This window comes from Idiotropiscis lumnitzeri, chromosome 8, assembly GCF_059441095.1.
Source record: "Idiotropiscis lumnitzeri isolate Australia: NSW breed Sydney's pygmy pipehorse chromosome 8, RoL_Ilum_1.0, whole genome shotgun sequence".
Classification (NCBI taxonomy): domain Eukaryota; kingdom Metazoa; phylum Chordata; class Actinopteri; order Syngnathiformes; family Syngnathidae; genus Idiotropiscis; species Idiotropiscis lumnitzeri.
This window is the reverse complement of record NC_142398.1, coordinates 20,290,177-20,311,281: the sequence shown is the minus strand read 5'-3', so window position 1 is coordinate 20,311,281 and position 21,105 is coordinate 20,290,177. Positions and strand designations below refer to the sequence as shown.

Sequence of the window (21,105 nt, the reverse complement as noted above, 5' to 3'; positions counted from 1 at the left end):
TTCGTTACAGCCGCATTTAAATGCCGTCCCGGTTACTGCGGAGTTCTTGGAGTTGCCCCACTTACGTCACTGTCTTGGACTACTGGTGTAAACTTTACTCCCCCCCCCCCACAAGCATCACGCACGCGTTTGACGTAGTAGTCTCTCTCTCTCTCTCTCTCTCTCTCGCACAGCTTCCAATCCATCACAAACGGATCAATTGGAAAAAAAAACTCCCCAAAGCCCCCACCGACAACGCCCCCACCCCCTTCCCTTTCTCACTCATCAAGACGAAAGATCGTCTTCTCTCCTCCAATCCAATTTGATTTGACGAACGTACTAGGTCACGATACGTCTGGCATCTCGCTTATAAAAGCAGCAGGAAATTCACCCAACAGGCAACCAAACGCTACGCGACCTTGCACTGAGAAGAACTCGCCCCCCAACCCCACCCCCCCAAAAAAAAGCTGCGCGTAACGACACAAGTGCTTTTCAGGCATGGAGAGGTCCCTTAGGTTTGCTGTGGTGTGCGTTGGAGTTTCCCTGCTCATCTCCTGCAACTCCGTCCAGGCCTGGTACAAGCAGTCCACCGGTCCCACTTACTACTCTGTGGGTCGCGCCTCCGGTTTGCTCTCTGGAATCCGGAGGTCGCCTTACGTGCGTCGGTCCGAGTCCCAAGAAACGATGGACAGCGGAGAGACGACCGGTGCCAACGTTGTTCCGGAGATTGGCAGGCAGGTCTCCTTGCTCAAAAGTATGGTGAGTTATTCGCGCCATTCTCTTCCACGTGCTTCTGTTCCTTTCAGTGCGGCGCAATGGCGCTTTTCTCCAAAATGGAAAGCCTTTTCAAATTCGTTTTTTTTTTTAAATGGTCACGTGGAACATTTTTTTTTTTAAATCAAAACCTCCAATAAGTATGAAGCTCGTGCGTAAAAGCACGCGTCCAGCGTTTCTGAGCGTGCGTAAACGCCATGCAAGTAAAAGTGCCATTACGTTGTTTAATTCAAGGTACGCATTTCAAACTCGATTTGGGTTTTGAAAACATTTTGCTGGGAAACGCACTGGAAATAACAGACCAAAATGAATAAGCTCAGAAATGGATTTTCTTTGTTACTAATGTGTTACTTGGACTGAAGGCTATTTGCGTGAAGGACATCTCCCCAAACCTGAAGAGCTGCGAGTTGCTGCAGGACGGAACCGGCACCTTCCAGTGCAAGGCGGACGTCTTCCTCACCCTGGACTCGCTGGACTGCCTGTCCGCATGAGTCCAACGTGCGCTCAACTTGTACAGAAGACGGTCATTGTCGCCCAGTATAGACTCTTGAATGTTCCCCCCCCTCATTTAAAGTTGCAGTTATTTTTTTAATTATTTATTCTTTTGTTTAGTATCATTACAGACTTCACTTGAGTGTTCTATACCATGACGTGCACCCCCACTGCTGTATGTGAGAAAGTTGATTTCTGTCCATTAATTTTTATTGTATCGATTAAAAATCAACACAAATTTGGAAACTACTGTGTACAAACGTGTCAACATACTCAATTTCACTGCAACGAAAATGAAACAAGATTGCAGCCACACATTTTTATTCCATATTACAGTTCCAGGACAATTTTGAACATACTGAACCGATTAACACACTGTGAACATAAAGGGCCACAATGTGGACTTCCACTTTTAGTTAAATGACAAAATAACATTAATAAGAAGAGTAAATCAACATTCCTTTGACTTCCCGTCAAGACACAAACATGAAAGAGCACGATGACAGACTAAAAACATTTCAAACAGAAAACGGCACTGTTGGTGAAGCTTTACAAATCACATTTAAAAGGCACCAGGTTTGGTGTGATACCAAACGTTCAAGACGTGTAATTAAACACTTAAAGACTTTTTAAACAACACCTTTTTAAAATCTAAATGGGTTATTAGAGCACTAATTGAAATGAAGAATGACACCGGATGGTGAGGATTTTTGCAAAGTACAGAATGCGGCTTCCGCAGTGATGGATGAGTGGGGAGATATTTCATACAGCTGACCTCGTGGACAAAAAGTTTTCCAAAAGCTCCTTGAAATGGTCAGAACTCAAAAGTGGGCAAGCTGTGCAGACAGAGCGTGTGGATGAAATGATATTGAAACTCCTGCATCACGTCCAAAGGTCCCAAGAGTCTGTTTCGATTTCAGTTCTTTGGAACGGCTACAGGAGGGACACTGCCTCCAGGTTCTCTTTTATGATCGTGTCCATGACCACCTGGAAGACCACCTGGATGTTGGAGGTGTCGGTGGCTGTGGTGAAGTGGTGATAAATGAGCTTACTGGGAGTCGCATCCAGCGACACAAAAGTGGCGGTGATAAAGCGAGCGGCGGAGTCCACGTCACAGTCAGCTCCTGGAAGACGATATGGCCAAGTTAAAAAACGCATTTGAGAGGATGCCGCGAGAATAGTGTTTGCACTTGTCAGGAAAATCCATCCATGCAATTTGTTTTTTGTCCTTATTTGGGAGCTGTTGGGTGAAATTCTGGCGGAATTAGCGTCATGCAACGGAGACAATTAGCATCATGACATGCGTCAAGAGTCTGATGGAACAGAGAGAAGCTGGTCACTTTTCAAAATAAAATATTTGTAAAATAATCAAAAAAAACTTTTTTCATTCATCTGCAATCCATCTTAGACAAACCTTTAAACTGAGGGAGGTAATGACGCAGGTGTCGGCCCGAGTGCAGAATCTTGTCTTGGAAAAGGTCAATTTTGTTCATGAATAAAATCTGCGACAAAGAGAAGAGACAGAGGGAAAAATAATCTGCCAAGACTTCAAGACGTTCATCACGAGTCAAAGGTTTCCTCTCAAGTGAAAAAATTATTTGCAAAGTTCACCAAACATCAGATGAGGAATTCTCGCTTGTAGCGACGTAATAACGCCGCACGCAACGAAACCAATTAATCACATTTGAAACATCTGGCAGTCCCTTTGCACCAGGAGTCTTCAATCCTGTTCCTCAAGGTTCGGCGTTCTGCATGTTTTCCATCCATCTCGCCCGGCTGCAACACACCCGATTCAAATGATCAGGATCGTTATCAAGCGTCCGCAGACCTTGCTGATGATCCGATCATTTGAATCAGGTGTGCTGCAGCAGGGAGGGAAGGACAGAAATCAGGCAGGACACCCCGGAACCTTGAGGAACAGGATTGAGGACTCCTGCTTTACACTGGCTAGGATTTCCATAAGTCACAAAACTTTTTTTTTTTTAAATTCCATTGAAGGTATCGGGACAGACATGAGACCATCGTCGGCTTTGTCGTTTTTGAGCGTCAAAATCTTCCACTCGAAGCCTTTGAACAACGTCTCGTTTCCGAAGCATCTGCCGAATGGAGCTTTTGCTGCTGCTGAATTCCAGAGCAACCCTGCGGATAGATTTCTACGGGATTTGCGCAGGTGCCTACTCAGTTGTGGTAGTAATATTCTTGCCAGGCGACAATTTTGCAATCCTGCGCCGAGAACAATTGGAAAGCCAAGTAATGATGCAAAGCTGCCAAATGCTGACGGACGCACATCTGTCTGAATGATGCCCCCCCCCCCTAAAAAGTACAAACAAGGAGTATGTTGAATGAAAAAAATAAATAAAAATTACACTAATTGGGCTGGGGCGTACGTGACTTGACCAATTAACTATGTTGTGATTTAAAAAAAAAAAAAAAAAGTTTCCAAGGTGCTGCAAGGTGTCATTACAACTTGCTCAGTTGAAGACTGCATTGAGGTTACAAATGTTCCTCCCACGTTCAAAAGTATCTTTAAACCCGTCAGGGTAATGAGCTGGTTCGTCGTGTTTGAATTATCCCCCCCCCCCATAAAGAAAATCACGTAGAAATAACATTTTCATTCAAGCCACAAGTGGCTTGGCAAATGACCGTTCCTTGTTTGAGCTGGCTTCTTTCACCAAAATTAAGAGTCCAGAAAGCAGCGCAGGCTTCACCTCCGTTGACGGACACAAAAGCACTTTGCTGCAATGCAAATGGATTGAAACGGCAAGTTAAGTGGAAAGAATTGAACAAGCCCGTCTCATGCTTGCCTTAATGGGATCATTTACCAGACACGGGAACGGAAAAGCTCATCTTAATAGGAACTTACTGTTTAATTACAAGTGACAGAAACCTCAAAGGCTTATTAGCGCACGATGCGCGCATGTTCCACCTATATATTTTTTTTTAACGCCGTAGCTTAGGCCGAATATCATTTAATCAAAGGTAATGAGTTCATTTGAGCATTGGGTGGAAAATTGTCGCTGTCAAGTGGAAAGACTTTGTCAAAAAGTGCTTGAAGCATTCAATTTGTTTTATTTTGTATGTCTTTTATAAATGTATTACACTAAGTTAATTACTGTATTTTCCGGGCTGTAAGGCACACCTGCATATAAGCCGCACCAACTCTTTTTTTTAAAAAATAAAAAATTAATTAAAAAATAATAATAAATAAATAAATAAATTATATATATATATATATATATATATATATATATATATATATATATATATATAAGCCACACCAGGCTATAAGCTGCAGTTTTCTATGTTGAAAAAAAAATGTTTACTGCATGTACAGAACAATTTTTTTCAGTGAATGCACATAAAGGTACATAAACAGATTGTTAAAACAGTGCCTTTTAAAATGGCAACAACTTTGCCAATTAAAACAGAACAGACCCAAGAGAACAAAAAAAAAGAAATATATTTAGTGTATTTTCTGAACTATAGAGCGCCCCCTACTGGTCAAAGAAAAATCCACAGAAAAGCCGCACCGTTGTATTAGCCACATGGTTCAAAATCTATGATAAAAGTAGCAGCTTATAGTACGGAAAATACGGTATTTAAAAAAAAAAAAAAAAAGGGCACGTCACGGCATATCTCTTCTCATTTTCCAAGTGATGGGGTGAGAGGTCATTCTCACCATGGATGTACTTCGGAAGAAGACATTGTTGCAGACGGAGGAGAAAAGCTTCATGCTCTCCTGCAGACGATTCTACACAAGAGACAAATACTGCCATCAGACAGCCGCAGCTTTCGTCTTTAAAGATGTTCATCGTGACCTCGGCAGGAGGCGGGCCTAAATCGAACATCAGTTTGTATGAAACGGTTACCATGGAGGGGTCCTCCACCAGGGTCATGTCGTAACCGCTGAGCGACACCACAAAGAGCACCGCCCGGACATCCTCAAAGCAGCCAATCCACTTCCTTCGCTCCGTTCGCTGACCTCCGACATCGTACATCCTGCACAAACCCAATAAAAGAGTCAGAAGACTTAAAAAAAATAAATAAATAAAAATTTGTGCCCTGTTTTTCTTTGGCTTTTTCAGAACAGTCATTCCCCAAAAGAGGAACAAATGGGCATTGAACACGAAAAGGAAAATAACGTATACGCCGAAATATTTGCGAAATAAGCATTCTAGCATTCACTTGAAATGACGAGTATTTTTCAGAAGCTTTCATACCGGGAAGGAAAAATAAATGATATCGGATCCAAAGACACCCACACTCACGGAAACAATTTTGTTTGGTGGCCTTCTCAGTGTTTACCAATATATTTCAATTTGTCCCAAACTCAGCAATACGAGAAGTGCCAGGTCAATCTGATCCAATAGCACAAAAAAGAATAAACAAGCAAGCAAGGAAGCGAGAAGAGCAGTCGCTGGTCACCAGTTGGTCAGGTGTGCCATCTTTCGCTGGAGCATCCTTGCCGCTAATGCCGCCATTTATACAGACGAGAACACACACACGCACAGACGGGGAAACAAACATTGGATGGCAAAAAATAATATTCCATCGAGACTCAGTCAATCAGTGAGGTTAATATAATCTTCCATTCCCCAAACTCGTTATTTGCATAAAAGCACAATTATAACACACCGACTAAATGGTTTCCTTTCACGCTACACACCACATTGTTGTCTCTTATCTTTAAGAAAATAATCACAGTTGGGAGCAAAACCATACGACCTTGTGAAATTGAGGGAAAAGTGTTTAAACTGCGTTTTAATTTAACCGGCAACCGTGTCATAAATGATGGAAATATGAGTTGGATTGACTCAAGTCGAACTACGTAGGACTTGACCGAAGGCCTACGTGTTTTGATAAGGCGCAAAATGCAAATGGGGTCTCTCATACGATGATCCCAAATCAGTTATTTCGAGCCTCGGGACGATTTCGATTGTCAATTCAACCGAGCGGGAAAGTTTAATAAATGTTGGAGGAAGCCGGAGTACCCAGGGAAAACCCGCTTAAGCCTTGATAGAAACAAGAAAGAATGCAGCCAAGAAACATGAACCTCCCAACTGTGAGGCAGACGTGCTAAGCAACAGGACACAGTGTGCCCACAATTTTATTCATTTAAAAAAAAGAGAAAAAAAAAAAGAAAAAGACATCTTTATCCAACATTTTAAGTGACATGAAACCATCTTGAGTATTTGCGACGAATAGAATGTTACTACAAGGTGGTCATAACCGGGACGCCCCCTAGTGGCGCACCTTCCAAGTTATTCCTTTCAATTTTGGTTTGGTAAATTTGATACGCGGCTCGTGAAAAATAGAAAAACAATTGAAATCAAGAGCAAAGAAAACAGATGCTGGATTTGTCGTGTGTTTGCTGCGCGTCTCTTTGTCCCTGCATCGGATGATTATTATTGGCCGACTTTATCTGTCCATCAACGGCAAACTTGTATGTGGCTGGTTTGGAAGTGTGAAAATACCAAGCAAAATTGTCATGTTAAAAAAAATGACATGTTACGAAAATGCTTAAAATGTATAAATCCGAATGCAAGTCTATTTTTGTACGACTCGATACGATGAGCAGCTCCAATTAACAACGAAAAGTGAAGAGCGACACCATTAAGACTGACATGATTGTATGCAATATAATCTTAAATTTAAATAAAAAAAAAAAAAAGTGTAGGCATTGGATTTTTATCTGCCCACTGACAGGTTGTGTTGTCGTGTGCACATTCGAAGGTGCCGCAAGCGACGGCGCATACATGGACGCGACCTTGTCTCACTAATTGCAACGCATCACGACAGCTGCTCTTGTCGAGTTAACCACCCTTACGTCGGCAGAGGTCCTAATTAAGTGCAGATGCTGGGAAAAGTAGCCAACATTCAGATATAGTATGTCCGGTAAACTTAAAAAAGGGGAACAGCTCTCGGCATGAAACAAGAAAATTGACTGTCGGTATGAAAATTGTATTTCTGAGTCCTTGTGTTTCTCATTCTAATAAAAGTACACGAAAGGGAATATCTTTGCAAATTTCAAATAATTGTATTACTATATGCAACGCTCGCACGGCAACACCCGGGATTTTGTCCCTCAAGTTAAGCGCACGCGCACGCGCACGCACACGCGCGCAATGCTGAGCGAAATGAACCAAACTCATTTGTGTCTATCCTCAAGATTTCTGGCAGATAAGAGGGAAGGTGTGTGTGTGTGTGTGTGTGTGTGTGTTTGAGAGGCAGGAATCGGAGATCGTGCCGCAACACCACCTGGGACTTTGCTCTCCTTAATCAAAAGTGACCTTGACAAGCTTCATAGCAAACAAATACACACCAACATTCGTTCATCGGCCCGGTAATGTGAATTCACAGATTTGTTCCGAAACATGTTTCACGTATTTCATGAGAATTGCTGAAAACAATGCGAAGAATAGGAACAATGTAGCACTGAATTGTTGAGATGCGTTAGTTCAATTTAAGGGATTTTTTTTTTACGGTCTAAAACAAAGCATTATATGTTCTCCGTGAAAAAATAAATAAAATCCTGTATTTTGTCAAATAGAAACAAAAATCTGTGAGAATGCTAAACAGGAAGTGTGAAGAGGGGGAATGAAGTTCAAAGTTGTAACAGCACCATTGACCACTAGATGGCAGACACGGTTTAGTTGTGCGTATACCGCCCTGTGATACGACACGAATAAGGCTCAGATGTTTTTGCGGATTTGATATGTAGTACAAACATTGTACTTTTGATTTTTGTGAAACAAAAATGCACAAAATGAGCTGGTTGTGGGTTTCGCAGTTTCGTGCCATCCGTGAATGGTATCTGGTGAGGAAATGTGTGATCCGATGTGACCCCGCTGTAGCGCTGATAAAAAATGATGGCCGTGTTCCCGGGTGACGCATAAGTGAAAATAAAAAAAAATAAAAAAAGAATGGAGCATAAAGGCAACATTCATCCAAACATAACAATTCACGGCGATCAAAGTAGTTCCTTGTTGATGAAACTTTACCAAACGGGAAAGAACTTCCCATTGCACAGCGATCGGCACGACTGAAATGATTCATTAAGAACTTTACGCAGCTTAGAAAAACAAAGCAAAGAAAGAGTAACCGACTCCGAGGGTGAAATGAGGGCCAGAAAACCCCGAGTATGTGCCGTGCTCACAGGCCGGCAACATGCAGTCCGAGTCGCATTTGCCAGAGAACGGCAGAAGTGGCAGATTGGTCGCTGGCAGGGCCGTTCTCTTCACAGATGAGAGCAGGCTCACACTGCGCAAATGTGACAGACGTGGGAGATCCAGCAGGACACTGCGGAGAACATTCTGCTACAGACATCCTCCGTGTGACATTTCAGGGGGAGTGGATTGAGGCATTAATTCGATTGCGGTGTAGTTATACAAAGGCCATTTTCAATGAAGCGGGGACATCAGGCGAAATGTAAAGAAAAATTATTTTCAACATTTATTCCATTGAAGGCACGACGACGACGATGAGATATTTAAGCATGCCGCTTCTGCCTGGTGAGCTTCGGGAGATAAGAGAGTCCGTGAAAAATAAATAAATAAACAGCTTGGACCATTTCAAAATCACAAATTCGATTCCAAAACGATAATCGTTTAACTGCAACATGTGACTGCTGCGACAGTTTTTTTTTCAACATTGAAAGAATACGATCAAGTAAAAAAAAAATGTAAAAAAAACACAGGAAGGGAACAACAGCGTCCAAAATTGCTATCAAACAAAAAGCGGTCGTACGAAATCGACAGCGTGCCTTTTAGCGGGGCTGGCTAATGTTCTTCAACATGATACGCATTTGCGGCGCACAACAGAAGCAACCATAAGTCAGCAGCACCCAGAGACAAACAAACAGCATTTGGATGTCGACTTCAGTCATCTGTTGACAAACCGACTCGGGCTACATTGTTGATCTACTTATGAAAAGCAGACCTAATGTGTTTCATTACGATCACTCAATATGAGATGTGGGGATGAGGGACAAGTTAATATCGGGAAAGCTTCACAGCCGAGGTAGTCCTCAGGTACACATTACTAACAACTCGGAGCGCATAATTCAGTTTTGTTGTAATACAAACGCCTTCCTAACATTAGTCGGATGTGTGACAATAACACTACCAATCAACTCGGCTAATTAACATCAGTCCGATTCAACTAACAGTGGAAAAACCTCCTTGTTCCTTTGTGCCGTCTTTATAAAACGCATTCATAAAGGGCGTATTTCCACATGCAACAAAGATGGTGGACATGGCGCAAATAATTCGACTTTGGTTCCGATCCATAAACCACGGGGGAGCAATTCATTTTGCAAAGTGGCCGCATGAGAAACTGGAAACGCTTGCCGACGGCCGAGCCGACATGGGAAGATTCTTCGAGATTATTTGAATGTATTTAGAAAAATAATAATAATGTCGCTGTCCAATTTTGTTATTAAAAAAAAAAAATCACGTTAATAGTGATACGTAAACGTCATTGACTCATCGACTGCCATTGACGGCTAAAGACGTCGACGTGAAAAATCAAGCTCATTTTCTGTCATCTTGTCAAGACCATCAACAAGCTTAAGGAAATGACGTTAGCCATTGCGAGATGATGAAGAAGGAGGTATTGATCAAGGACGAATATGATGATCTGACATCTACGCTCTGCTCCGTTGCTGATAAGGCCACAAGAGAGATGCCTTTGACTTAGTGTGGGTGTTGCCACATTGACTTATTGATGACTGAAGCCACCCCATCTCCATCTTACATCTGCACCCTATCGACTGGGCTGTCGACAGAGATAAGAGTAGCGCAGCTCAAAAAAAAAAAAGTGGAGTAACTTTGGATGCAAGGTGTTTCGGAGACGGCTGCGATACGTCACATGAGGGGGTATGGGTGAACAAAGTGTACCTGAAAGTGAGGTGCTTGACTTTGAACTGGGTCTCGATCACGCCTGTCGTCCTCAGACGCACGCGCAGAACGTCCATCTCTGTGGGGACGTAGTCCGGAGACGAGATGCGGCTCATATTTTCAAAGAAACTGAAACAGGGAGAGAAAAGTAGGGCAAAGGTCAAAAAGAGAGGAGACATTAGCACCCCCAAAAAAAATAATAATAATAACCCGCAGTCACGCTTGAGATCAAAGTGAAAACAAGGAATAAATTGCAACATGTTAAAAGGCCGTTCCTCGATGCAGCAGGTGGAGGCTGCAATGATAAGATTGAAGCCCCAGGGGGCGCAGCGGCTCGTCGTGATGAATATTCACAATGTGCTTTACCGTCGGAACGTTCCCAGGCAAGCTATCAAACGCGGATGAGCTCGTAACGCAATTAGCACAACCGAGCGTGCCGCGTGCCCGCGGAAGTGCCATGCTTGTGTAAACACGCGCAAAACATCGAAAAGTCGCAAGGCCCGACGCTGACATTCTCAACTTGTCATCCTGAATCAGTTTCTTGGACAACAAGATGCATCCCGCTGTTTCGTAAACACTACACAACACAGCGTGGAGGATGCTGCTTAAACAACTCCTGGTGTCCAGCAAAACTACTCGAATACTTTGCTACCATAGCACAAATTCACTTGTGGACGCCAGAATCTGGAAAAAAAAATTATCGACAATCGAAAATGCGCGATCGAAATAAAATTGTATTGTCTTGCGTGGTCGAGTGACTCAAGTGGCGGACAATGATGGACTGATTAGACGAATGACCGACAGCTGTACCTCCCATTCTCAATCTCCTCCTTCTCCATACGCAAACCCACAGGTGTCAAACTCAAGGCCCGGGGGCCAGATCTGGCCCGCGACCTCATTTTATGCGGCCCGTCCACTTCCACTTTCCAGCACATTTTCTTCACTACTGAGATATGAGATATTGCTATTTATTTACGACCAATCCTTAAAATAAATTGAAAAATTGTTGGAAAAATGAATTTGACACCCCTGTTCCGCCCCACATTGAGTGTAAATTCAACTTGTATTGAGGTCAAAATAACTTCTGTTGGGTGGCTCAGGATCACTTCCTCCAACAAAAGACAAAGTGGCGTTTTGAAAAGAGTTTGTAAATATGTTTAGCAATGACGCACTTCCCCTTGACGAGCCTCAAGCCGACGATTGAGGCAAAAAGATGCGTTTGCTGATTATCTCTGCCTTGGCTGATGACAGACGTCATCAAAGACAACATGAGGTGTGAGTATTTATATGATGCAAACCGATTCACCTTGCCGCTGGGACGCAGGCAGACACTCTCAGACTTCTCAATGAAGCGCATTTATTACCTTTCTTGAATATTAAAAAACTGAAACAAATGATCCATCAACTCAGTCATTTTCCCAACACTTATCCTGTTTAGTGTCAAGCTTGAGCTGGAATCTATCGTCTCTGTGGATCCTGGACTGATCACAGTCAATTGCAGGGCACATGTATTTTAAAAAAAATAAATAAATAAATAAAATAAAGCTTCTTTCCACAGAACGAGGCATAATAGTACCGCCGGCATTTACTCACATGTGCCTTTCATCCAGAACCCACTGTGACTTTCTTCTGCACATTCACGCAGCTGATAATCCAAATTCATAAATGAGGAAAATCATTTTGCGTTATCAAAGTGGGTATTATATATATAAAAAAATTGTCATTGTACGCAACAGACAGTAAAAAGTCATTTGTTTGTAAGTATATTTCATCGTCTGTTAAATCAGTAATCCTACTTTTACCAGAGTCTCATTTTATTGAATACAAGTGTTTGTACTTGGAATGAAGTACAAATTGTGAGTACTTACGCCACCACTGGCGGCTCTCAGTGGGGGACGGGTGTGGCCTGTCGGTGTAGATAACTGCAGAGCTGCAGCCTCTCGCGGGGTGGAGGATGAGACCGGACGGCCTCCCCCAGCTCTGACGTACTTGTGCATTGCACACGCTATCCGCTCTACGGTTACCTTTCATTCGGAGTTCTCATCATGCTCCGATTTTCCGCCAAGGACAATTGGAATTGAATTCATAGCACATATTTTCAGTAGGATGATCAGTTAGAAGCTACAAAGGAGTGGGTGGCCCGTGAGCTTTAAAATTTGAGTACAGATTCAGGTAAATGTGGAGACTGAGGAAGACTTTTCATCGTTACAATTTGACTGGATGAAGTTGAGCAGCAAAAGATTGTGAGTGAGCAACTCATTTTGTAATTACTGCCACCTACAGGCCTGGAATGGCCCAATATGGACGAAATATTTCATTTTTAGGACCGATTGTCCTTTGGCATACGGCTGTGTCCCGCTGGGTGCGATTCTAGTTTTTGTTTATCATTACGCTGTAAGATTAATACCCAGTGGCAGCGAGCACATGGCTGAGTAGCAGCTGTAAAGTCCAACTAATTAGACCCCTGCCATCTTTTCCGCACAGTGTGTGTGCGCGCGTGTGTGCATGCTAGGAGAGCACTTACTACAGCGCTGAGTCATTGAGCTCATACTCATATCCCCGGGCCACTGCCGCTCTCACGCCTTGGTCAGCCCACAAGCAGGCCAGGGCGTGGCTCAGGAAGGGAAAAAACACCCGATCTTCGTCAAAGGAGCGACCACACGACAGCACGGAGTGGGCGTGCACCTGGAAGAAAAGACACCAATTTGGATAAATGAACATACCGTGACGGCTCTCTTGGCGTACTTATCACCATAAATGTGACTGATGGCAATTAAACGAGGAAATATTTTGATCACCTTCTCCCGACAGGATGTGATTAGTGGGTATTATGTTAACATTGGAGTTAAAAATCAAATTAAAACTCACAATCAAACAAAGCCCTTCGGAATCTTAAGTTGTCTGCCATGCTTACAATGGAATACCGAGAGGGAGGTCGAGGCATTCACAGGGGTGATATACTGCCCCTTAGTGGTGATCTGGTGTCAGTACAAGAAATAAGTGACGCTGAAAAGAATCATGGAGTCGGGTTGTCGGAAGGGTGACAGCAAATTCAAAGGAAGCTGTGCTACCTTGTTCCGGCTGTTTGCCAGGTTGATGCGGAGGATGCCCATGCCATGAAGAACAAACTTCATGGAGGTCAGGAGGTTATCCAACACTGCAGGCTGAAAAACGAAAGCACATTAATATAGAGTACAGGGTGTTCCAAATATTTTGACACTTCCAATTGTCATTCTAATGATGGCAAAATCAATTGAATCTGATGAATGGGAAAAAAAAAAGTTCAATGTTAATGTTTTACTTTGGAGTGTTAATAAATGGTCTCCAACGGCTTGGCTTTTATTTTACTTTTGCGAGAAAAAAAATACAGTCCCAAAAAAATTGTAATAATAAATAAATGAGGTCCTTCACAACAATAGCTTCAAAATCAAATTCTGGATGCGCCAAGGACAACTCATTGAATGGGAGCCATTTTCAGACCCACAACGAGACAAATCATCAAAGTATAAAGTGATCATCTGGGAGCAAACAAAACTGGCACAAAAGCAAAAAAACTGACAAAACGTCTCAAAACTTTGCTTTTTAGTGCTCAAAATCAAGGATTCAATTGAGTTAGCAGCAGAGAGGCTCCTACGGAGAATGAAAAAGAGAGTGTGTGTGTGTGTGTGTGTGTTGAACAGCCCCCCCACTGACCCGTCAGTCTCCTGCCAGCTAACAATAAGCCGTGCATTCCATTACGATTCTATCACAGTCTGATAGCTGCTCTCTTGAGTGTCCACATGCGGAATTGTTGCAGCCTGAAGCGGCGCCACTTCACATTTAAGCATCGGTCTCTTTAATGAGAACTTTGTTGACAACGCTGCGGTCATTCGGGATGCAAATGAAGTGGAAACTTTCATGTGGGGATCGGATACTCAAAAGTTAAACAAGTGGTAGTGACATTACACGAGACGTATTCAAAACATCTTACACATCATCTTATGGAGTAAATATGATTACTTTGAACGTGCAATCAGAATATTCTATAGCATAAACACACTTTACTTATTTGAAGGGATCGAATCCTTGTGGAGGTTACTGATACATCAGCCCAAAAAAAAAAATCGTATTGGTATCATTATGAAAAAAACAAAAACAAAAGTGGTATCGGACAGCCCTACAATTGATATATTGTAAACGTATTTGATAAACGCTGCAAGCTTTTATTTAATTATGGGAAGTACCTTGTGTATGAAACAGGCTTTCTCAATAAAGCTACCTTGCCTTTCCTCAATTTGGAAATTCACCTTTATGGACAGCGACAATATGGGCAAAAACACATTCCATAGATCAAAATCGACGGAAATTTGTTGGCAGAGACGCTGGAATCTTTGAATGCGTTCTCGTTGTTTTGCTTCGTCCTGGCCCTTTTCACCTTTGTTTTATTCCATCTTGAGTTCTGCTTCGTCCGCCGTGACTCATGCTCAACTTACTTTTACGTTGACAAGTGCACGTAAACGTCATTAAATCGGTCTTGGTTGGGTCATTCTGCATGACGGAATCCTTTTAAATGTTTTCAAAATCAAGGAAAAACTTGTGACCCGCTTGGTCCTATCACTACCATGAATATTAATTCCTCACACACACAAAAAAAAAAGAAACTGCATTGTACCGTATATCAATTTGAATTTCTTTGACGGAAAAATTAGAGTAAAAAGACACTTGGACTTTACTGTGTGTGTGTGTGAGACAAATGCAGAGGAAAGAGCAGCAACGTCAGCAACTGCTAGAACAACTTTCAGTAATCCCCGAATCCATCCCGACACACTGACCTATTGTTCTTATCCAGTTTGGCGTTTGGCTCAGCGCGTCTAATACACAAAATAAACAATCGCCTCTCCACAACAAAGAACACAGCCTAATATTTACGAACCAGACTGCAGCGCCAACAACGTTTAACCCAAAGCGTGTGTGTGTGTGTGACTTTTGAGCTTAATTTGTTTCCCCAGTTCTCATAGAAAGCTGCGACGAGTGTGAGATCAGTAGCATATTCAAAAAAAAAAGTTCCGCTAATGGGAAAACAATTCAATCAGTAGCGACAACGCAGACGAGTCAAGTCAACTTTTTTTGTTCAGTCTTCGTCCATCGGTCAGTGGATGGGTAAAAACAACAAACGACCGCCTCGGGCTGTGAATTCAGGAAGGATTAAGATGAGGAGCACTCGGGCTCCATTGCTCCCCCTATTGGTGACATTCGACATGGCAGTGCACTTAAGTGACACAAAGTTGATGGGAAGCATGCTCACGGGGTCACAAGTCAAAGACGCGCACATTTGGGGCGAGCAGAAAATAAAAATAGGTTGAGGATGCGAGCGAAACCCGACCGGCTGCAAAGGCAACAATAGATTTTTACAACATGAACAAGTTCAAGCTTGTGCATGTAGACGGCGATACAAATTCGACACACCCACTTTAATAGACATTGTACACCTTGCGTAATTAATATGACGCAAAACATTCAAGATAAAAAGGTGCCGTTTTTGTTGACGCAGTTAAGAAGAGCAGTAAGAAATGAAAATCCACCCATCCATTCTGTTCGGTCACGCTTATCGTCAGAGGAAGTGAACTGTTGCCGATTCCAGATGACATTGGGTGAGAGGTGAGGAACAATCAAAGTGCAACAAATGAGTCTCATTCACATTCTTGATAGGACGAGCTAAAAGCAACGAAGCAACAACCAAATTGTAGCGATCGTAACCAAAATATTTGAAAGCCGCCTCGGCCTTCATATGAAACGAGAAAAATGTTTCTGTGGAGGAGCCACATGTATTCCAACCGGCATTTCGTGATTGTTGATATTACGGCGTAATATTCCGTGAAATTGTCCATTGTGTCCTGTCCTCTGCAGATGTCTTGTTATAATTGGGAGAAAAAAAAATCAATAGGATATGTTTGTACTAATTGCAGCGTTGATTCTTCTGAGAATGCCTTCCATACCAAAAGTACTGCGGAATCTTTGATTGAATCGAAAATAAAGTGAATCATGAATCGAAAATCGAATCGGGCTCGTGTCACGAATCAAATCAATTTTGGAAATTTTTAATCGGACCCAGCCTTATGTGCAACCCGTGCGAGGTTTGTGTGCTCAATTCAATCAGCGTTATCTTCCCGTGTCGAACCCTTTTAGTCTCCATCCAAAGTGGAAAGATATACAGAGAAATGCACATGGGAAATGACGTGTGAGCCGGAGGAGGGACAAAAAAACTGTAGGCGGGGTAGGAAAGGCAATGCGGCTGAAGAGAAGAGTTGACGGAAAATAGAATACAACAGTTTCCAGCCCATAAGTGTTTCTATTTTTCGCTATCAATTAGATAGCAAGAAAATGGGAGGAATAATTTCCGGGCGGACGCATGAAAGCCGCTACGAAAGCTATTGGCTTCAAACGTGGCCATTATCAGGTGACCTAAAGCAAAGGGGCACCTGTGAAAAAAAAAAAATTACTCTTGCATCAAAGCAGGACATTGAAAGTCTCGGGCTCGTCTCAGGGTCCTTAAGCTCCTCCTCCCCCTAACGGCGCCTCTGCCCTAAGACGTTAAAGACAGAGGTTCAATTGCCAGAGATACGGGCAAGAATATAATACAGAAGGCGCATTAAGTCGTTTACTGCCATTGACGGCTAAAGACGTCAAAGATTCATTTACTGATTTTTTTTTACTCGGCTGGTAGCGATTGAGTTCATTTTTTGATCCCCCGGTTGAATTTCTAAGTTTACTCAAGTCACGCTCTCCAGTGTCATTGTCGTTTATTGATTATAAATGACTAAATATCACATAAAAAAAAAATACACGACAGAAAAGTCCCAAAATGTTGTCGTTCTGATATGTGTCGTGTTGTGTTGTGTGTGTTGCTGACCTTGAAGCTGCCGAGTTCTTGCTTGGTAAATCCATTGCTGTGGATGATCTTCATTTGTTTGACCAAAGTGCTTTTACCACTCTCTGCTGCACCTGGCGGGCAGCAAATTACAAATTAGGTTGTGTTCTTTTCTACAATTTTTCTCAACTCACAATTGACAATTCTGGAAATACAGCGTCGCAGGTTGTTTTTCTTTTTTGTTTGCAACAGTGGCTGCCAATTCTTCCTCTTTGCCACACAACATAAAATGAGAAAAACAGAGAGGAATGTTGGATGTTTTCTTTGACGACATAACAGTTCACTTAAACAATAAAGAGAAGTTCTTGATCAACCATGTTTTGTCTCGAGTCCCACATAAAAGCAGACGCCTCAGAGTATTGTCTGTCTTTTTACTCCAACACGGGAATGTTTGGTGAATTTGCCGACGGCTGATGTGAAAATATAAGGCTGCGCTTCAGCTAGCGTTAGCAAGTGCCGTGCCAGACGCCTTCGTTGTATTTCGTGGCGTCGGGCAGAAACCTCCTATGTCACAATTTGGTCCATTTGATATTTTCTTCACAAATCTATATTATTGGTCTGCCCTAATTCCTGACCTGATCTCAAGTGATGAAAATTGAAGAAATGTAGAATTTTCTGGGTTTCCTGAAGGTACGAGGATTCCGCGCGACGCCAGCGAATTGAAGATACATTTACATATTTTGCAGGTGCTACCCGTCTGATTTTTAATAAAACATGTCCTCTTGCTAAATGCAACACTGCTAGCTTGCGGCTCAAACCCATCGGCATCACCTGTTGATTTGAGCGAGGCATCCGTAAGGCGCAATTATCATCAATCACCAGAAATGGCAAAGTTGACACATCAACTAGTTGATTCAACTCCCAATTCCGATGTTGGAAATCCAGTTGTACTGAATTGGTCTAAATTTTATCTGTTTAGTTTCTACAAATATCTTTGCTCATCTGATTTTTTTTTTTTTTAAAGAACCTAAATGTGGCTGGAGAATTGAATTATTTTTTCTGTGTGTTAGCATGCTAGTCGTCAACGGACGCTACAGTTTTACTTTCAAACTTAGCTTGTGTGACATCATGCGTGCTGTGATCAGACTCAGGTAATCGCTCCTATTTCATTTACATCCGCTTCAAAAAAGGCGCATGTAGGAATAGTTAGGTTTGTATTGTCAATGTTTTATGTTATGTTCCGTTGTATTGTAATTATTTTTGTGTTTAGGTTCTGAAAAAGTTTTTTGTTACAGCCGCAGCTGTCGTGAAAGCGCTACATGAACAAAGATGGACAGTATTGGATCTATCTAAGCCAATGACACAGACCGTGACAGTCTGAACACAAATCAGTTAGCTTAAGGGTGTCAAACTCAAGGCCTTGGGGCCAGATCCAGCCCTCCACATCATTTGATGTGGCCCGCGGAAGGAAATCATGTCAACTTTCTTGTTTCTTGAATTGTCATATATAATAAATTGCAAACATTATTTGTTACCAAACCTCTTTTTACACCATTAGTTGAACAAATTATCATTATCCAAAACTTCTTCAAAGTTTGTTTGCCATAAATTTCTTCCGTAGAAGTAATAATAGGATGAGGAAATTAAAAACTTATACGGTCAAAACGGCCACCTGAAGGGAGACTAAAATGTGTTTGACACCCACCAACGCCTTAGATGAAAGAATATATTTTATGTAATAGACCTGTGTAGCCAATGTGTGACGTTTGCGATTGGTGGTGTACCACAAGACTTTTCTTAAAGTGAAATATGTGCCTTGGAGGCATGAAGTTTGGGAAACTCATTCAAATTGACCAGTGGGGGCTTCATTGGTCTATGAGGAGCAGTTGATTAACTCCTTTGAACTCGACCGAGCAACAAGTGGCTAGAAAGGTATGATGTAAAAAATTAATAAATAAATAAACCGGGAAAATCAGCACAACTAAATACAAGTTGCTTGTTAGAATCAACGACTCATAAGAGATTTTTATACGAACCGTAGAAAATACGAGAGATTATACCCAGAGGGAGGCTGGAAAGTTTGTGCATCTCACCTAGTAGGAGTATTTTAACCACATTCATCTCCCGCTTGGCGCCCTCGTACAGGTCTCTGTCGATCTTGGTACTGAGAATCCTCGCCTTCTTCTCCTCCTCTGTAACATCGGTACCGAGACACAATCCCATCCCGAGCACACATGTCCTCCTCCCGGAGCTGGACTCAAACGAAGTCCTGCCTAGGTTCAAACCGAGCGAGTTTGTTCAAACTCAACTGCATGCTCACAGCTCCTCGGTCGCGGCGTGGAGAAAAGCTGGGTTAGCATGTGCGAAATGTGCCAAGAAAAAGTCGTCTTTGTAGGCCAAAGTCATTTGACGCATCGCTCCGGGTTATGCTGGTTTATTTCACACAAATCCAAGTTTGTTGCGCTTGTTCGCCCCCAAACAAGCCACTCAATGCCTCCTCCCACTCCAGATGGCAACGCTCCGGAGTTCGTGGGAAGTGACGTCATCACGCAGCCAATCAGATTTGTCACCTTTAAAGCGTGAGACAGGATGCGAGGGTCAGCACGCACGCAGAGGTAAACTGCTGCGCTCAAGGGCAAAAGCAGGATCTTGAAAACTAAAATATGTAATAAAAATAAATGAAATGAAAAATATATAATTAATTAATTCCAACATTTTTATTGCAGTTAATATGAATAAATAAATTATTTTTATTTTTTAAAAAACTATTTTATCCGTGTAACTGGAGAAAACCTTTCCAACGGTGGGATTTATTTTTACCTCGACTTCAGTTCTTTAAATATATAATAGTTTTACAGTAAATAGTACTTCTTGTTTTTCTCGTGGCAACTTATGATTTGAATGAAAGCGCTCTTCCGCCCATGAACCTTTGATATCATGAGCGGTTGTTTTTACGCCATTTGTGATCTCTTTGAAAGTTGCAAGATAGCGATACACAAAGTTGCGCCACGGCGCGCAAAATGACGAATGAGTGTTTGAAGAAGCATGGGCGCAACATGTGTGGCTTCATCAGCGTTCATGTGGTCGCTTCAGAACGCAATGACTTGACAGTTGCATAATCTTTTGTGTTATGTGGTTTGCGTGACGATCAATTTTCATTTTTAAGTAAAAACCTCCTCTACTGCCTGCGGAAAGAATGTACTATTAAAATTAGGGGGAAAGGTGGTCGCCTACTTTACTGGAAATATTTCTTTTTTAGGCTCAAGCAATTTACGCATTGTGCAAATAAACTGGAATTTGTGGTGTTAAAAAATAAAAAAAAATCATACTGACAAGGCACTAAAGGCAAAAAAATTAAATACTTATGATGCCTGTACGAAAGTGCTTAAAGGGTAGTAAAATCAAACAAGCCTGAGGGGATATACATTTAAAAAAACATCTTTTTTTAAATCTGATTCATTAACAAATCAACACAATAATCAATTGAAATAATAGTTGCAGCCCAAATTAATATAATTAAATAAAATGGAAAAAATTCAATTGTGGACGGCATGATGGCCTCACAGTGCAGAGGTTGAGGCATCCATTCTGGATCCGGCCTTCCTATGTGGCGTTTGCATATTCTCCATGTGCCTGCGTCTCCGGCTTCATCAAAACAAAAACAATCTATGTTTCGAAGAACACGATATAAATTTGAATAAGTAAACTTTTTCTTGACTTAAACAATTTCCTCACTTAATTTCTCATCTTGGTAACCGAAGCTTGAGCTGTTTTTTGCATCAAGGCGCACTTCTGGCTTGAGTGCGGCGCAGTGTGAACCTACAAAGAGAGGATCTTTACAACGTCAGGCTTCTGGTGTCGCTCAGCTGGGCCATCCCATTCTTGTGACAGAAGCTCTTCCACGGCTCTTTGTTCTTATAATGAGGCGGACGGTTTGCACTTTTCCGCAGCGGCTTGAACTGGACCGCACCCATCACATTTGGCAGATTCGGAGCAGCCATGGCCTCATTTCACGGACTCGGTGGGCCGTGATGCACGCCGATGCAACAAAGAGCTCTGTAATCTGCAGCGTTGCTAAAAAGGCAACAGAAAATGATGGCGATTCCAAGGGCTCAT

The 21,105-nt window shown here is 42.2% G+C and overlaps 2 protein-coding genes across 3 annotated transcripts; one reads left to right on the top strand and one right to left on the bottom strand.

Annotated features, from left to right (window-relative positions):
- Window positions 1-229: 229 nt before the first annotated feature.
- On the top strand, window positions 230-1,491 carry npb (neuropeptide B). Its single transcript, XM_088301627.1, has 2 exons — window positions 230-738; window positions 1,116-1,491. The coding sequence occupies exons 1-2, from the start codon at window positions 478-480 to the stop codon at window positions 1,242-1,244; spliced, it is 390 nt and encodes a 129-aa protein (XP_088157753.1). The 5' UTR covers window positions 230-477; the 3' UTR covers window positions 1,245-1,491.
- Window positions 1,492-1,549: 58 nt separating this feature from the next.
- On the bottom strand, window positions 1,550-19,523 carry gnav1 (guanine nucleotide binding protein (G protein) alpha v1). 2 transcript variants are annotated; one of them, XM_088301624.1, is made up of 9 exons: window positions 19,083-19,523; window positions 17,032-17,123; window positions 13,214-13,306; window positions 12,667-12,827; window positions 10,143-10,271; window positions 5,115-5,244; window positions 4,925-4,996; window positions 2,660-2,747; window positions 1,550-2,369 (listed from the first exon to the last, which is right to left on the bottom strand). In XM_088301624.1, the coding sequence occupies exons 1-9, from the start codon at window positions 19,210-19,212 to the stop codon at window positions 2,179-2,181; spliced, it is 1,086 nt and encodes a 361-aa protein (XP_088157750.1). In that variant the 5' UTR covers window positions 19,213-19,523; the 3' UTR covers window positions 1,550-2,178. The 2 variants fall into 2 exon arrangements, with proteins under 2 accessions (XP_088157750.1, XP_088157751.1); XM_088301625.1 differs by lacking the exon at window positions 1,550-2,369 and adding an exon at window positions 2,394-2,558.
- Between the last annotated feature and the right edge of the window lie 1,582 nt (window positions 19,524-21,105).

Excerpts from the sequence above, each read along its gene's own strand:
- npb (XM_088301627.1), top strand. The coding sequence starts at position 478 with ATGGAGAGGTCCCTTAGGTTTGCTGTGGTGTGCGTTGGAGTTTCCCTG. Across the intron at positions 739-1,115 it reads TCTCCTTGCTCAAAAGTATG|GCTATTTGCGTGAAGGACAT; the intron begins GTGAGTTATTCG and ends CTTGGACTGAAG.
- gnav1 (XM_088301624.1), bottom strand. The coding sequence starts at position 19,212 with ATGGGATTGTGTCTCGGTACCGATGTTACAGAGGAGGAGAAGAAGGCG. Across the intron at positions 13,307-17,031 it reads AAGAACTCGGCAGCTTCAAG|CCTGCAGTGTTGGATAACCT; the intron begins GTCAGCAACACA and ends TTCGTTTTTCAG. Across the intron at positions 4,997-5,114 it reads TGGTGGAGGACCCCTCCATG|AATCGTCTGCAGGAGAGCAT; the intron begins GTAACCGTTTCA and ends TCTCTTGTGTAG.